Raw genomic sequence first — 18290 nt, 5'->3', positions numbered from 1 at the left:
GTTACCGCATATATAGTCAGAGAACAATGCCTGGTGATTTCAGATAATCTTTCCAACTGCCTGTTATCAAGGCAATCAAAGGAATTGAATAGTGTTCAGACAGAGAGACATTAGATACAAGACTACTGAGTATACAAACGGCCAGAACCAAAGACAGAGAGAGAGAGAGAGAGAGAGAAACATCCGAAAGGAAGAGAGAGAGAATGACCAGTTGTATTAAAAACAGATAACTTTTTTTTTCCGCTGGTGGGGTTACATGTAGCGTGACATGAACCCAAGATCCCGGTTGAGGCCGTCCTCATGGGTGCGGAACTAGGCTATCAATTTCTGCTCGACGATTTTGCGTTGTCGTGTGTCTCGAAGGCCGCCTTGGAGAACGCTTACCCGAAGTTCGGTGGCTGAATGTCCTTGACTGCTGAAGTGTTCCCCGACTGGGAGGGAACCCTCCTGTCTGGCGATTGTTGCGCGGTGTCCGTTCATCCGTTGTCGCAATGTCTGCATGCTCTCGCCAATGTACCATGCATCCTTTCCTGCAACGTATGAGGTAGACAACGTTGGCTGAGTCACAGGAGTATGAACCATGTACCTGGTGGGTGGTGTCCTCTCGTGTGATGGTGGTATCTGTGTCGATGATCTGGCATGTCTTGCAGAGGTTGCCGTGGCAGGGTTGTGTCGTGTCGTGGACGCTGTTCTCCTGAAAGCTGGGTAATTTGCTGCGAACGATGGTCTGTTTGAGGTTGGGTGGCTGTTTGAAGGCGAGTAGTGGAGGCGTGGGGATGACCTTAGTGAGGTGTTCGTCGTCATCGATGACATGTTGAAGGCTGCGGCAAAAGAACATGGCGTAGTTTCTCCGCTCCGGGGAAGTACTGGACCACGAAGGGTACTCTGTTGGTTGCGTCCCGTGTTTGTCTTCTGAGGAGGTCTATGCGATTTTTCGCTGTGGCCCGTCGGAACTGTCGATCGACGAGTCGAGCGCCATATCCCGTATTTACGAGGGCGTCTTTCAGCGTCGGTAGGTGTCCATCGCGTTCCTCCTCGTCTGAGCAGATCCTGTGTATTCACAGGGCCTGTCCATAGGGGATGGCCTCTTTGGCGTGGTTAGGGTGGAAGCTGGAAAAGTGGAGCATCGTGAGATTGTCCGTGGACTTGCGGTAGAGTGAGGTGCTGAGGTGCCCTTCTTTGATGGAGATTCGTGTGTCCAAGAAAGAAACCGATTCTAAGGAGTCAAACTGGACTCCTCCGGAGGGTCGCTGCCCTAAGCTTGACATGTATGCTCAAGCTGTCAGGAGATGCGTCAATGCCAGATTCATCAGCCGCACTCACAAGACAGTCCAGAACGTCACCCGATCACAACGCAACGCCATCGACGCTCTTAAGACCAACCGCAACATCGTCATCAAACCAGCGGACAAAGGAGGAGCCATTGTCATACAGAACAGAACGGACTATTGCAAAGAAGCATACCGACAACTGGACAAGCAGGAACACTACAGACCGCAGATCCGACCAAAGAACACACCCACCAGCTCAACAAACTGATCAAGACCTTCGACCCAGAACTTCAAAGCATCCTACGTGCTCTCATCCCACGTACTCCCCGCGTGGGAGACTTCTACTGCCTCCCAAAGATACACAAAGCCAACACACCCGGACGTCCTATCGTATCAGGCAACGGAATCCTGTGTGAGAACCTCTCTGGATACGTCGAGGGCATCCTGAAACCCATCGTACAGGGAACCCCCAGCTTCTGTCACGACACTACAGACTTCCTACAAAAACTCAGCACCCACGGACCAGTTGAACCAAGAACACTTCTCACCACGATGGATGTCTCGGCACTCTACACCAGTATCCCCCACGATGACGGCATCGCTGCAACAGCCTCAGTACTCAACACCAACAACAGCCAATCTCCAGACGTCATCCTACAACTCATCCGCTTCATCCTGGATCACAATTTCTTCACCTTCGATAACCAGTTCTTTACCCAAACACACGGAACCGCCATGGGGACCAAATTAGCAACCCAATATGCCAACATTTTCATGCACAAGTTCGAGCACGACTTCTTCACTGCACAGGACCTCCAACCAACGCTATACACCAGATACATCGACAACATTTTCTTCCTATGGACCCACGGCGAAGAATCACTGAAGAGACTACACGATAACATCAACAAGTTCCATCCCACCATCAAACTCACCGTGGACTACTCCTCAGAATCGGTTTCTTTCTTGGACACACGAATCTCCATCAAAGACGGGCACCTCAGCACCTCACTCTACCGCAAGCCCACGGACAACCTCACAATGCTTCACTTTTCCAGCTTCCACCCTAACCACGTCAAAGAGGCCATCCCCTATGGACAGGCCCTGCGAATACACAGGATCTGCTCAGATGAGGAGGAACGCGATGGACACCTACAGACGCTGAAAGATGCCCTCGTAAGAACAGGATATGATGCTCGACTCGTCGATCGACAGTTCCGACGGGCCACAGCGAAAAATCGCATAGAGCTCCTCAGGAGACAAACACGGGACGCAACCAACAGAGTATCCTTCGTGGTCCAGTACTTCCCCGGAGCGGAGAAACTACGCCATGTTCTCCGCAGCCTTCAACATGTCATCGATGACGACGAACACCTCGCTAAGGTCATCCCCACGCCTCCACTACTCGCCTTCAAACAGCCACCCAACCTCAAACAGACCATCGTTCGCAGCAAGTTACCCAGCTTTCAGGAGAACAGCATCCACGACACGACACAACCCTGCCACGGCAACCTCTGCAAGACATGCCAGATCATCGACACAGATACCACCATCACACGAGAGGACACCACCCACCGGGTACATGGTTCATGCTCCTGTGACTCGGCCATCATTGTCTACCTCATACGTTGCAGGAAAGGATGCCCCGGAGCATGGTACATTGGCGAGACCATGCAGACACTGCGACAACGGATGAACAGACACCGTGCAACAATCGCCAGACAGGAGGGTTCCCTCCCAGTTGGGGAACACTTCAGCAGTCAAGCGGGTAAGCGTTCTCCAAGGCGGCCTTCGAGACACACGACAACGCAAAATCGTCGAGCAGAAATTGATAGCCAAGTTCCGCACCCATGAGGACGGCCTCAACCGGGATCTTGGGTTCTTGTCACGCTACACGTAACCCCACCAGCGGAAAAAAAATTTATCTGTTTTTAATACAACTGGTCATTCTCTCTCTTTCTCTTCCTTTCGGATGTTTCTCTCTCTCTCTCTCTCTGTCTTTGGTTCTGGCCGTTTGTATATTCTGTAGTCTTGTATCTAATTTCTCTCTGTCTGAACACTATTCAATTCCTTTGATTGCCTTGATAACGGGCAGTTGGAAAGATTATCTGAAATCACCAGGCATTGTTCTCTGACTCTATATGCGGTAACTTTCAAGGAATCCCACACTCACCTGACGAAGGACAAAGCCTCCGAAAGCTTGTGATTTTCAAATAAAACTGTTGGACTATAACCTGGTGTTGTAAGATTCCTTACATTTGTCCACCCCAGTCCATCACCGGCATCTCCACATCTTCTTGATTTGACATTGACCTCACCTCAGCAGAGTGTTCCTCAGTTCCACCTACTGGACAATTGGAGAAGTCCTCTCGAGGGCAAGTGCAAAAGATGCAATATCCAGTTCAAGAGGTAAGATAAAAGTAGATATTGGGCAATATAGGTGAATCCTGAACATAAGAGACACAGAGGCCACTTATGGGAGACACCTGTGCCACTGAACCCAAGAGAATATTTAAGGCAAACCCAAAATTTGTAACAATACCTCTTTGTCAGCTTTTCCCTTCTTCTTCTTCTTCTTTGTGTCCTTTTTGCCCTTTTTCTCGTTCTGTTCTTTATCTTTATCTTTCTGTTTCTTTTTTTGTTCTTGTGCAGCGAGTTCTTGACGCACCTGAGAAGAAAGGAAAAGTAATTAATGCATTGGCTAACTCTCTCAACAGAAAACCCTGTCTATAGCATCTATCAAACAGCTAAAAGATCCTATATTTGAACCACCAGGCATGAAAGCATTTTAACTAGATGAGAATTGTTAATCAAATATCTGCACTCTGAGCCACAAACACTGAATATTCCAATCCATTGCTTATTACTACTAGTGATATTAGTGTTAGCTGATACTAATCAGAAAATATTGTGAACAGAGATCATTGGCAACAGAAATCACATTAACTGAAGCAACATTCAATGACAACATCATGAATTTTTCTTGCAGTTGCTACAGTTAGTTATTTCTCAAAAGATATGCCCACCGTGCATGTCTTTGGTGACCATGCAAAACTATACAGAATCATAGAAGTTTACAACATGGAAACAGGCCCTTCGGCCCAACATGTCCATGTCGCCCAGTTTATACCACTAAGCTAGTCCCAATTGCCTGCACTTGGCCCATATCCCTCTATACCCATCTTACCCATGTAACTGTCCAAATGCTTTTTAAAAGACAAAATTGTACCCGCCTCTACTACTGCCTCTGGCAGCTCGTTCCAGACACTCACCACCCTTTGAGTATATAATGGAACAATCAAGTTCTTTCATATCATGTATACAGCCAGGCATACAAATCTGCATGTTTTATGATAAAGCAAGCTTTTGGGCTGTTTGATCAGTGCCTTTGGTCACTCTGCTGATGTTTTGCAGTATGAGGTTATCAAAGATATCAGATTATTTGTGTTGTGCTATGTGAGGCACAACGTGCTGCATATCCTGGCTATTCAGAGGAGTACTGACATTGAGATTAACAAAGAATAGATCTGTGCCCTAGGTCCCTTGCAATTACTAGGGAGTATTACTTATTTGGGATTGCATGTTGACAGAACAGAAACCCTTACGGCTGATGTATTTTTATTGACTAAACTTATTCAACTTTTATTTTTAGCTGAGTATAGCACTTTGTGAAGGTCCATGTCTGCTAGTTTGCCAATTAGTTCTCCACACTGTCAAAAAAATAAGTGAGTCTGCCAGCCTTCCAAAAACTTGCCTGATAACTCAAACTTGCTTGAACTGAATGAAGGTGCTCTTGATAGGCTTTCATTTGAATAAGACCCTCTCTTTAATCTCCATTTCCTACGTAGCTTATTACCTGTTTACCCTACTCTTTCTCAAAGAACAGGATGGCTGAAAAAGCAAGAAAGACAGTTGCTGAATGTCTGCTAATACTGGATTGGATATGGTGGGGAAAAATTGGATAGGGCCTGTTTTTGGGCTGGAGTAGCATGATCCGCTATTACCCCGTGCCCAGTGGTCCCTGTGCAGGCAGGATGAGATTTTCGTCAGGCCTGAGGACTCATCTGCAATCTGCGTTGGAAATCAGCGTTGAACGAGGATTCCATGCAATTCGCACTTCCCACCAGCAGAGGAAGCTCTAATCTCTTAAAGGTAGGCTGTCTGTTAGAAATCTCTTAAAGGAAGCTAGTACCTGTTATTTGCTGAATATAACAGCCTGCTGTCTGCACAGAGTCTGAACGGAGATCTGAATGCCAGACCTTACCAATCTGCCAATCTGAGAGTCCATGCACCAAGGTTCTCTGCTGATGCACCAGAGGCCTTGATGCAAGAGCTGGACAGAAGGAGGGGGGCGGGGGCAGCAAGAGGCCCTCCAGACATATACCCAAAAGGCAGTGTGAGGAAGTAGGGGATGAAGTCAATGTCAGGTGCACAGCATCATGAACCTGGATGCAGTACAGGAAGAAATTCAATGCTTTGTCATGAGTGGTCAAGGTGAGTGAGGTCAACTGTCAAGTGGCATCTCCAACCAACTGCACCACTAGCTGCATCCACTAAACCCCCCAACACCCACCTACCAACAAAATCTTTCCATCAGTACTCAACTCTTCTAATCAGATGCTTCCTCTCACCCTCACACATTACCACTGTTGCAAGCTGCTGACCCACAACTCACAGGCCACACACACTGGCAGCTATTCATACATGACAAGCACATCACCCAGACACACGTCCCGTTTTCTTGCAGGAGAAGGTTGCGCATATCAGTAGGCAGCAAGTGGCAGTGGCATTTAGCCCCTCAAGCCTGTTCCACCATTCAATGAGATGGCCTAACTCCATATATCCGCCTTAGCCCCATATCCCTTGATACCCTTGGTTCACAGAAATCTATCAATCTCAGATTTAGAATTCACAATTGAGTTAGCATCAACTGCTGTTTGCAGAAGAGCTTCCCAAAATTCTCCCAACCTTTGCATGTAGAAGCACTTCCTAACTTCACTCCTGCACGTCCTGGCTCTAAATGCTAAGCTATGCCCACTAGTCCTAGTATTCAAGTATAGGAGACCTCCAAAAACAGTTACAAATGTCTCGGTAGCCAGAAGCAATAATCCAGCCACTAACCTGTAAATCCTGCAGGGTCCCTTTAAATAGCGCAGGTAATGGTCCTCCAGGCACTCTTAGACACGTTCAGATGGTCGGGGTTAAGACTGCGCTGAGTTGAGCATTAAGTCCCAAAATGGTGTGTATCACTTTAAATCAGAGTTGGACACTGACTGAAGCCATTTTCTCCCCACTTTACAAGATTCCAGCGTTCGTCATCTGCGCCTGCGCTAACTCCTATACCAAGATGGCGTCTGGCCCACTAAGCTAGTCCCAATTGCCTGCACTTGGCCCATATCCCTCTATACCCATCTCACCCATGTAACTGTCCAAATGCTTTTTAAAAGACAAAATTGTACCCGCCTCTGCTACTGCCTCTGGCAGCTCGTTCCAGACACTCACCACCCTTTGAGTGTAAAAATTGCCCCACTGGACCCTTTTGTATCTCTCCCCTCTCACCTTAAATCTATGCCCCCTCGTTATAGACTCCCCTACCTTTGGGAAAAGATTTTGACTATCTACCTTATCTATGCCCCTCATTATTTTATAGACTTCTATAAGATCACCCCTTAACCTCCTACTCTCCAGGGAAAAAAGTCCCAGTCTATCCAACCTCTCCCTATAAGTCAAACCATCAAGTCCCGGTAGCATCCTAGTAAATCTTTTCTGCACTCTTTCTAGTTTAATAATATCCTTTCTATAATAGGGTGACCAGAACTGTACACAGTATTCCAAGTGTGGCCTTACTAATGTCTTGTACAACTTCAACAAGACATCCCAACTCCTGTATTCAATGTTCTGACCAATGAAACCAAGCATGCCGAATGCCTTCTTCACCACCCTATCCACCTGTGACTCCACTTTCAAGGAGCTATGAACCTGTACTCCTAGATCTCTTTGTTCTATAACTCTCCCCAACGCCCTCCCATTAACGGAGTAGGTCCTGGCCCGATTCGATCTACCAAAATGCATCACCTCACATTTATCTAAATTAAACTCCATCTGCCATTCATCGGCCCACTGGCCCAATTTATCAAGATCCCGTTGCAATCCTAGATAACCTTCTTCACTGTCCACAATGCCACCAATCTTGGTGTCATCTGCAAACTTACTAACCATTCCTCCTAAATTCTCATCCAAATCATTAATATAAATAACAAATAACAGCGGACCCAGCACCGATTCCTGAGGCACACCGCTGGTCACAGGCCTCCAGTTTGAAAAACAACCCTCTACAACCGCCCTCTGTCTTCTGTCGTCAAGCCAATTTTGTATCCAATTGGCTACCTCACCTTGGATCCTGTGAGATTTAACCTTATGTAACAACCTACCATGCGGTACCTTGTCAAAGGCTTTGCTAAAGTCCATGTAGACCACGTCTACTGCACAGCCCTCATCTGTCTTCTTGGTTACCCCTTCAAAAAACTCAATCAAATTCGTGAGACATGATTTTCCTCTCACAAAACCATGCTGACTGTTCCTAATCAGTCCCTGCCTCTCCAAATGCCTGTAGATCCTGTCTCTCAGAATACCCTCTAACAACTTACCCACTACAGATGTCAGGCTCACCGGTCTGTAGTTCCCAGGCTTTTCCCTGCCGCCCTTCTTAAACAAAGGCACAACATTTGCTACCCTCCAATCTTCAGGCACCTCACAAGTTGTGCTAAACCTTTATAAATCACTGGTTAGGCCTCAGCTAGAGTACTGTATCCAATTCTGGGCACCACACTTTAGGAAGGATGTTAAGGCCTTAGAGAGGATGCAGAAGAGATTTACTAGAATGGTACCAGGATTGAGGGACTTCAGTTATGTGGAGGGACTGGAGAAGCTGGGGTTGTATTCCTTAGAGCAGAGAAGGTTAAAGGGAAATTTAATGGAAAAATGGGGCAAACAACCTGCTGGTGCCGCAACCAGCACCACCAGCCAAGAACATTTATTCAATTCTGCCCAATCTGCACCCTTTATAAAGGGGTGGGATGGTGAGGGGGATGAAAAGAAACAAGAATGCTGCAAGTTTTGTGGGGGTCCAGGCCAGGCCCCAGACCGACACCACTCGGGCTTTTGAAACTACCTGTGCGCCGGGATCATTACAGCATCCAAATCAGCGGAGGCAGCGGACAAAGAAATTGCAGCATGGGAACTCCTTTCACATGGCCTCACCCTGTTTAATGTCATGGGCCATATTTGGGACAACAGGGGGCCAATTTTCGGATGGCCGAGCGGGTACATTGGGGGCGGGGGGGCTCCGAAAATAGCGGAATCCCGCCAGGTTCCCCAATGACGCGTTCGGGTGTACGCACAGCTCCCGCATGAGGAACTCCAACCGGCAATTAAAGCCGGCAGGATGATAATTTAGATACTTATTTAGGTAGTTGAGCTACTTGACAGACCTCATTGACTGGAGATTTTGGCAGGGGTGCAATTTTGAAGGATCCTCAGCGTGTTTCCCGTGCTGTGGGAAACACTCCCTGTTGGAGTAGACGTTTTTCAGCCAGCAGCCAGTCAGAGATGCAAAGGATTTTTTGACAGTTCGGGGAGAATACCTCATTTATTGCAGCAGGGCACTCTGTCACTTCAGACAAAGTTTTGGCTGCAAGACCTAGGAACATAGGAACAGGAGTAGGCTATTCAGTCCCTCGTGCCTGCTCCGCCATTTGATAAGATCATGGCTGATCTATGATCTAACTCTATATACCTGCCTTTGGCCCATATCCCTTAATACCTTTGATTGCTAAAAAGCTATCTATCTCAGATTTAAATTTAGCAATTGAGCTAGTATCAATTGCCATTTGCAGAAGAGAGTTCCAAACTTCTACCACCCTTCACGTGTAGAAATCTTTTCTAATCTCACTCCTGAAAGATCTGGCTCGAATTTTTAGACTGTGCCCCCTACTCCTAGAATCCCCAACCAGCGGAAATAGTTTCTCTCTATCCACCCTATCCGTTCCCCTTAATATCTTATAAACTTCAATCAGATCACCCCTTAACCTTCAAAACTCCAGAGGATACAACCTGAAGTCCGGGTATCATTCTGGTAAACCTACACTGCACTCCCTCCAAGGCCAATATGTCCTTCCGAAGGTGCGGTGCCCAGAACTGCTCACAGTACTCCAAGTGCAGTCTAACCAGGGTTTTGTATAGCTTCAGCATAACTTCTGCCCCCTTGTACTCTAGTCCTCTAGATATAAAGGCCAGCATTCCATTAGCCTTATTGATTATTTTCTGCACCTGTTCATGACACTTCAATGATCGATGTACCTGAACCCCTAAGTCCCTTTGGATATCCACTGTTTTTAACTTTTTACCGTTTAGAAAGTACCCTGTTCTATCCTTTTTTGATCCAAAGTGGATGACCTCACATTTGTCTGCATTGAATTCCATTTGCCACAGTTTTGCCCATTCACCTAATCTATCAATATTGCTTTGAAATTTTATGTTTTCATCTACAGTGCTTACCTTTGTCTTTCCACTCAAAATTATTAATTTATACCCTAAACTCTGCTGCGCAAACACATTTACCTACTTTGCGTACCCCCTCAAACTCACTCCGTCAGGATGGGGGGCGCCTTGGCTGCATTCATCACTTCATCCGAGGATGAGTGACATCACCAGCCTAGCCAGGCACGCCATCCACCTCCGCCATGTGGAGCTCCACAACATAGTGCTGCGCCACAGGCACCTGCACAAGAGCAGAGAGGGCAATAACAGAGAGAGCGGTATTGTAGGAGGCACTACCCTTGCCACAGGGTCTACAGACCGAGGCTCAGCTTCCTGGACCACTCTGAGGAGCAGTGCATACGGAGGCTCAGAGTTAGTCGCCAGGTAGTCGCAGACATCTGCAACGTCCTTCATGCCGAGCTGCTCTCGGCAGGCCCGAGCAGCACCTTCTTACCTGTTGCTGTCAAAGTCACCACTGTCCTCAACTTCTTCGCCTCCGGATAGTTCCAGGGTGCCACCAGGGACATCGCCGGGGTCTCTCAGTCGTCTGCACACAAGTGCACAAGGCAGGTCACCGACGGCTTGTTTCGCAGGGCCTTGCACTATAACAACTTCCCCATGGATGACCTCAGCTAGGCGGAGAAGGCAGTGGGATTCCACGGTGTGGCTGGCTTCCCACGGGTGCAGGGTGTAATCGATTGCACCCATATAGCAATACGAGCACCTCCACATGAGCCAGGACTGTTCATCAACAGGAAGGGCTATCACTCCATCAACACTCAGCTCACCTGTGACCACCGCAAGAGATTCCTTCACATGTGCGCCAGATACGCTGGCAGCTGCCACGATTCCTTCACCCTCCGGGAGTCCAACATCCTGCCCCTCTTCCACGCTCCAAACACCCACAAGGACTGGCTCCTCGGGGACAAAGGATACCCCCTGTACACGTGGCTCATGACCCTCTGAGGAACCCCATCACCGAGTAACAGCATCGATATAACGACAGCGACATCGCTACCAGGTCTACAACTGAGCATGCTATAGGGCTGCTCAAGATGCGCTTCAGGTACCTTGATCGTTCTGGGGGAGTGCTTCAATATGCACCAGACAGAGTAGGATGCATTATAGTCGTGTGTTGTGCCCTGCACAACATGGCACAACAGAGAGGGGTGCCTCTGGAGGAGGCCCCATCCACATCTACCACCCATATTGAGGAGAAAGCGGACGAGGAGGAGGAGGCAGAGGAGGAGGCCAGGGAGTCACTGATATGTGAACGGTTCTCCTAACATCAGACAATGTGAAGAGTCCAGTCCTTACTACCTGGACAGAGGAGCGGCCACAGCAGCCATCTCCCCAGCCCCCCCGCACAAAATAGTCATACAACTACACATACACCCACTGTAGAGTAACCCAATGGGTGGCATCAAGTGTGGGTGCTCATGGTGAACCTCGTGAAAGAGACTTATTACACAATACAGTCAAAAATGGCCAAGACATGGCAGTCGTGGTGACAAAATAATATTTAATATGACTTGAACAAAAATCAAATATAAATAAAAAACATGACAAACTGTCAATCACCCTTGTGCATCCCCTTTGTGCTCACAAAACCTTTGCCTTACGCTTCCGACTACTCCTGCGTTGTGCTTCCCCTGTTGCTGCAGCAGAGGTAGTGGCAGGTTGCTCTTGTTCATGCCCTGACCGATTAGATGCTTTGGGCCGATGCGCTCTGGGTTTTGGTGCCTGTGAGGGCCCCTCCAAAGACTGCTCCACCTGCACCTGTGCAGGGGCAGACTCCACCACCTGGAGAGGAGGCAGCAATGTGGGTGCTGGTTGAGAGGGGGGCAACGGGTGAGACATGGAAGCGCGTTGAGTGGCGTCCCCACTTCAATGTCCCCTTTCGCTATCATCCCTCTCCTGGGCCAGGCCCACCTCATTCCTACCACCCTGCTGGACGACAGTTTGGAGGACATGTGTGATGCCTTGTAAGGCCAGTGCCACAGTATCTACCTGCCCGTTTAAGGCGGCAGAAAGTTGCTCACCCTGAGTCCGAAGGGCCGTTGTCAGGGCCTCAGTGGACTCATTGGTGAGCCGTGCCTGAAGCTCCATGGAGGCTAGCCTTCCCTCCATCACAGATATTCCCGCACTTACCCGTGACACTATCTCAGAGATGCCCTCACATCCCTGCGATCCCCTCCTGTACCTGTGCCACCATTCTACTTGTGCAGGAGTTGGACTCCTCCATCCTCTGCGCGATTGTGGAGAGTGCGCGTGGCACCTGTTCCAGCACCTCGCAAATGTGCCATTGCCCCTTGATCTTTCTCCTTTTAAAGGATGGCCCCCAGGATTCAGCATCTGTGTCCAGCTGAGCAGAGCCTGGAGAAGAGTGCTCCCACCGAGGCGGACTCTCCACAGCTGCCCCTGCCACCAATGTCTGCTCGTGCTCACGTGTGTGGTGACTCACCATGTGCAATCCCAACTAAGTGAGGACGGGGACCCATCTGCGCTGGTGGATGGCTCGCTCAGATGTGACGGTGCCCCCTCAGAGGCCGGCAGAGGTGCTGAAGATGGCAAGGCATGTTAACATCATTTGCTATTGTGAGTGCTGAATGTTAAAGTTCTGTCACCAGCCGTTTGTCGGGTGACAGTCTCGGCGTCCCCAACAGACAGGCACTCGAGGGTGCGACTCAATTCAAGAGCCTCCCGCTCCACATCCGTGAGGACGACCTGATGTTGCGGCCCCCCTCCGGACTTCGCCCTCTTCCCGTGCATTCTGGGCTCTCTTCTCCTATAGGGGGAGAAAGTAGAGACGCGTGAGTGGGGGATGGTGATGTGGCCAACCGCTGAATACGCTGGTTTAGGTGAGGCTGAGCGTGAAAGAGATGCATCAGAGGGTGAGTATGAGACAGAGCCATGACATTGTATGAGGGTGGGTTGAGTGGTGGTGGTGGGATGAGTACTGGGGAAGTGAGTAAGTGCAGGTAAGTTGAGGATGAGGTTTGAGTGGGTGTGAGGAGTGATGTGATGGAGTAGTCTTGGCAGTGCCGAAGGTGTTATGGGGTGGGGGCGATGATGTGGAAGACGGAGTGTAGGAGAATGAGTAAGTACTCACTTTGGCTGACCTAGTTAGGTCACTGAAGCGCTTCTTGCACTGTATCCAGGTGCGGGAGATGTTGCTGCTGCTGGTGACCTCCTTTGCCACCTCGAGCCAGGCCTTCTTGGTGGCAGAGGCAGGCCACTTCCTCCCGTCCGCCGGGTAGAAGATCTCCCTCCTCCTCCTCACCCCATCCAGTAAAACCTGGAGTGAGGCATCATTATACCTGGGGGCAGCCTTTCCCCTGGGCTGCTCCGTGGTGCTGTGTGGTTTTTTGCTGCAGGATCAGTCATTGGAGGACTGCCCCTTTAAGTAGAGCTCCTCCAGCTGACAGCCTGTGATGCAGGTGCGCAGTCCGTCCGCTGCACAGGTTTCCGATGGGAAACCCGGAAGCCACGTTAAGTGTCTTCAATTTACCCGCGATCGCGTGGGGAATGGACGGATTTTACTGGACGGGTTACCCACGCGCCCAGTACCCGCGCCCCCCCCCCCCCCCGCTGCCAACCCGCCTCCCTGGTAATATCGGGGCCCAGAAGTTCCACCAGCCCCAGGCCTCTGTAACAATTACTAGGCAGCAGGATTCTGAGTTATCCCGCATCCAGAGATCTCATCAGAAATCCCACCTCGTTTGGGCCTCCTGCACCCGATTTCTGCCATAGATCGCCATTGGGACCGGGGAATTTCAGGCCCTAAATATAAGATTGACCTTAATACACTGCCTCACATGTGTGTTAAAGAAGAATAGCTTGATGTAACCACTTTCAGTATAAATTATCCCCCTGCCTGGATAATGTCAACACCCTAATTCTTTGCATGCAGTAAGAACCTTAGTAAAGCCTTTCCTGCCTCAAAGCCACAGATTGCAACAGGTTTCCCGAAATAATCTTTGCAGTTGTCCAAATTGAAGGAGGTGCTTGAAGCAAGAGAACTACTACTTCTAATTGCAGCAACAAATTACATTTTGCAAGAGTGTAATGAGCTAGGGCTATTTCCTCTGGAAGTCATCCTTTCTGTCTGCATTCTCCTTCACTTTTTGATCGGAGATGATTAAACTCTACTGAATTACCAGGAAACAATGATTGATCAAGAACAATGAGATAAGTTTTTCCATAAAGGGTAGACAAGTCAAGATTGCTGTCAATGATGGAAGTAAAAGAGCCGTGGATGCATTCAGAAAGAAGTCTCTTATAAAATGAAATGGAGGGAGAAAATTGAAGATCATCTGATCAAAATGGCTGTCCACGGCAGAAAGCTTTCGACGGGACGGAGTCCTTTGCTGATGTTTTGCTGTAGGAATGTCCGATTTCAACACCGACACCTCATTAGCATTTTACTTCCAGGTTTCCTGTCTCTAGTGTGCGTGAGCGGGCGTAATGCAAACCTGCATGACGCGATCTCAACTCAACTATTTAAAGGGCCAACGCAAAGATGGAATTTGGAGGAGCTGGGTGCATTTGTACCGAAACGGAAAAATTTGAACATAGTGTCAGGATGGTCAAAGGCTGCGTTCTACTTCAATGACGCATCACTTGGTGTACTGCTGGGTGCAGTAAGGAGCAGGAAGGAGGTAATCTTGCCAAACAACGGCAAGAAGAAACCTGCTGCTATCACCAAGAAGGCATGGTTAGAGGTGGCTGAGGAGTTCAGCAGCAGGTGTATGTTGCCCTGCACCTAGATCCAGTGCAGGAAGTGGCTTAATGACCTAACTAGGCCAGGAAAGGTGAGCACAATTGCAGATTCATCTACATCCTGTAGTGCACTGCATCCTCTCACTCTGTCATGTCAAGCATACTCCATCACATCACTCCTCACACCCACTTAAGTTTCAAAAGCACCCACCATTTACTTTTTATGCCCTTCCTCATATCCCCATTTATCCATCCACCACTGCCACTCACCCCAATCCTTAAGCAATGTGGTGCCACCTCAGTCAGCTCACCCGATTGTAACCACACATCCTCAAATGCATGCCAGTGGCACTCGTGATCCATCTGCCTGATAGTCACCCTTACTGAATACACTGTATCCATCGGGTGAACACATGCCTTACAGAAACACTCATAAGTCTGTCGTTCCCCCTTGCAGGAGAAGAGAGCACAAAATACAAGGGAGAGGGAGAGGACTAGAGGTGGGCTGCCACAGATTGTGCAACTAACATCTGCAGAGGAAGAGGCCATGGAGATTAGTGGCATGTCTGCATCCCTGACCATCAGAGATGGAAAGACTGGGACTTCGCTGCTGCCTGGTGACAGAATTAAATATCTCCGACTCACATCTCACACAAGACACTAGTCATGTTGACTTGCTTTCAGCACCGAGTGAAACCTGATCACCTTAATTATGCTAAGTAGCAACATTTTTATATTTCCATTACTAATTCATATCCACCTCTCCTCACGCTTTCATGCTAGCTCAATTGTTAATTTTAAGTCTGAGATTGATAGATGTTTGTTAACCAAGGGTATTAAGGGATATGGGGCTAAGACGGGTATATGGAGTTAGGTCACAGGTCAGCCATGATCTTATTGAATGGCGGAACAGGCTCGAGGGGCTAAATACCACTGCCACTCGCTGCCTCCTGCTATGCGCCACCTTCTCCTGCAAGAAAACAGGACGTGTGTCGGTGAGTGTCCTGCAGGATGTTTGGGTGATGTGCCTGTCACAGTTGAATAGCTGCCAGCATATGTGACCTGTGACTTGTGAGTTTGCGGCTTGCAACAGTGGTAATGTGTGAGGGTGGGAGGAAGCATCTGATTGGAAGAGTTGAGTACTGATTGAAAAAGTTTATTGATATGAGGGGGATGGGGTGTGTAGTGCGTGGAGCGGTGGATGCGGCTAGTGATTCAGTTGGTAGGAGACGCCACTTGACAATTGACCTCATTCACCTTGACCACTCGTATCAAAGCATTGAATTATTTCCTGCACTGCAAACATGTTCATGGTGCTATGCGCCTGGCATTGACTTTGTCCCCTACTGCCTCCCACTGCCTCGGGAGCATATGTCTGGAGGGCCTCTTGTCCCCCCTGCAGATATAGGGTGATCCTCCTTCTGTCCACCTCTTGCATCAAGGCTGCTAGTGCATCAGAGAACCTTGGTGCACGCACTCTTGCAGGCCTGGGACAAACTCAGATCAGCAGATTGGTGAGGTCTGGTGTACAGGTTGGAGGATGTCGGATTTAGTAGTACGCAACCTTTTTTCAATGCTTTAACATAACTCAACAGTTTGTAAACATAGGGACGGGACCTGCATCTGTGTTTTATGTGTGCGATGTCTGATGTTCAGACTCCGTCCGAGCCCGTATCTTATTCTGTGCACTTAAGAGGTGCAGCCTGCCTTTAAGAGGTGCGAAGAACTCACCCGAGATTTGGGCCCCCCTTGCTGGTGAGAAGTGGAGAGAGAACGGAGAAAATGGAAAGACGAATGCAGCTATTCCTCCACACTGCGCATCAATCAGGTAAATGAAGTTGCAGCACCAATCCAACGAGCTGGCTGCGTCGGTACCACCAGGCGCAAGCTAATCGCACATCGCGATGCCCGCGTCCGGATTCGGGGATTAACCAATTTAACCCCCATAGTGCGCGACTGAAGTCACATGTAGGCCAGACCAGGTAGGCGTGGCAGGCTACTTTCCCTCAAGGACATTAGCTGGTTTTTACAACAATCCTGCAGCTTTGATTATAGTTTTCTCGTATTAACCCACAAATTATCAGATTTATTGAATTCAATTTCACAATGGTAGGATTTGAACTCTCCACGCCTGGGCTACTAGTCCAGTACCATAACCACTACACTACCATACTCATCTTAATACAGATGGAAAGATATAATACAGAAATGATATAATATGAAGCAGGATAAAGCTCTATCTTCATCACAGGAACACTGCTGCCAAGCTTGATCCTGACCTCAAAAACATCCAGACACACATACGTATACACACAATTTTCAGCAAACAACCTGGCTGAATTTTCCTCTCCAAAGATTAGTGTCCTTAAAGAAAACTGTAGCTCCCCTACTGCTGCCGCTGATAGGATTCAACATGTATTCAGATAGTCAATAATATGATAGAATAAATATCAAAAGTTAAGAAAGTGGGCCAGTTTAAAAATTGCCCTTAAAACAATCCCAGCTTTTCATTGGAGATTTACAGGTTAGCTGTGTGCCACAACAAATGCTTTGAACACACATCATGGAATTTACCTCTTGTGGCGTCTTTGAAGCAAAAATATCTGCGGAACCTCCTTTCTCGACATCAGGGTAGTCAGGGAACTTTCCAGTTGTGTTTCTGGATTGAAGAGCAAAAAGTCAACTCTTAATAAAAGGCAGCAACAATTCTCCAAATTAGCCGAGGGGTCTTGCAGTGAAATATACTAAGTGTTTAAAGTAAACAATCACTTATTGAAAGCAGCATGATTTTGGTGCAGGTTTAGAAATGGTTATGAACAAATCTTCACTTACTGGGAATATATTTTTTTCAATTAATACAAAGGTTTCTGCAAGGCTCAATGTAGGATCTCATAGAGAGCAGGCATTAAAAAATTATAGAGATGATTTTAATCCTGCCAGCTCATAGAAACATAGAAAATAGGAGCAGGAATAGGGCATTCGGCCCTTCGAGCCTGCTCCACCGTTCAATATGATCATGACTGATCCTCTATCTCAAAACCATATTCCCGCTCTCTCCCCATACCCCTTGATGCCTTCTGTGTCTAGATATCCATCTATCTCCTTCTTGAATATATTCAGTGACTTGGTCTCCACAGCCTTCTTTGGTAGAGAATTCCACAGGTTCACCACCCTCTGAGTGAAGAAATTTCTCCTCATCTCAGTCCTAAATGTACAACCTGTATCCTGAAACTGTGACCCATCGTTCTAGACCCCCCCCCAGCCAGGGGAAACATCCTCCCTGCATCCAGTCTGTCTAGCCCTGTCAGGGCAGTGTCCTAGGCCCAACAATCTTCAGCTGCTTCATCAATGACCTTCCTTCCATCATAAGGTCAGAAATGGGGATGTTCGCTGATGATTGCACAATGTTCAGTTCCATTCGCAACCCCTCAGATAATGAAGCAGTCTGTGCCTGCATGCAGCAAGACCTGGACAACATTCAGGCTTGGGCTGATAAGTGGCAAGTAACATTCGTGCCAGATAAGTGCCAGGCAATGACCATCTCCAACAAGAGAGAGTCTAACCACCTCCCCTTGACATTCAACAGCATTAACATCGCCAAATCCCCCACCATCAACATCCTAGGGGTCACCATTGACCAGAAACTTAACTGGACCAGCCACATAAATACTGTGGCTACAAGAGCAGGTGAGAGGGCTGGGTATTCCAAAGCGAGTGACTCACCTCCTGACTCCCCAAAGCCTTTCCACAATCTACAGG

General features: G+C 48.2%; 1 protein-coding gene across 1 annotated transcript in view; it reads right to left on the bottom strand.

Annotated features, from left to right (window-relative positions):
* iqca1 (IQ motif containing with AAA domain 1) overlaps positions 1–18290 on the bottom strand; it is a 189280-nt gene that overhangs the window by 118877 nt on the left and 52113 nt on the right. The window contains exons 7-8 of the mRNA XM_067987925.1: positions 17106–17190; positions 3814–3939 (exon numbers count right to left, since the gene is read on the bottom strand). Coding sequence (XP_067844026.1) covers positions 3814–3939; positions 17106–17190 — 211 coding nt within the window. The remainder of the gene's footprint in view (positions 1–3813; positions 3940–17105; positions 17191–18290) is intronic.

The sequence above is a fragment of the Heptranchias perlo genome, chromosome 7, assembly GCF_035084215.1.
Source record: "Heptranchias perlo isolate sHepPer1 chromosome 7, sHepPer1.hap1, whole genome shotgun sequence".
Classification (NCBI taxonomy): Eukaryota; Metazoa; Chordata; class Chondrichthyes; order Hexanchiformes; family Hexanchidae; genus Heptranchias; species Heptranchias perlo.
Note: the sequence above shows the minus strand (reverse complement) of the source record. Positions and strands in the feature narration are given on the sequence as shown.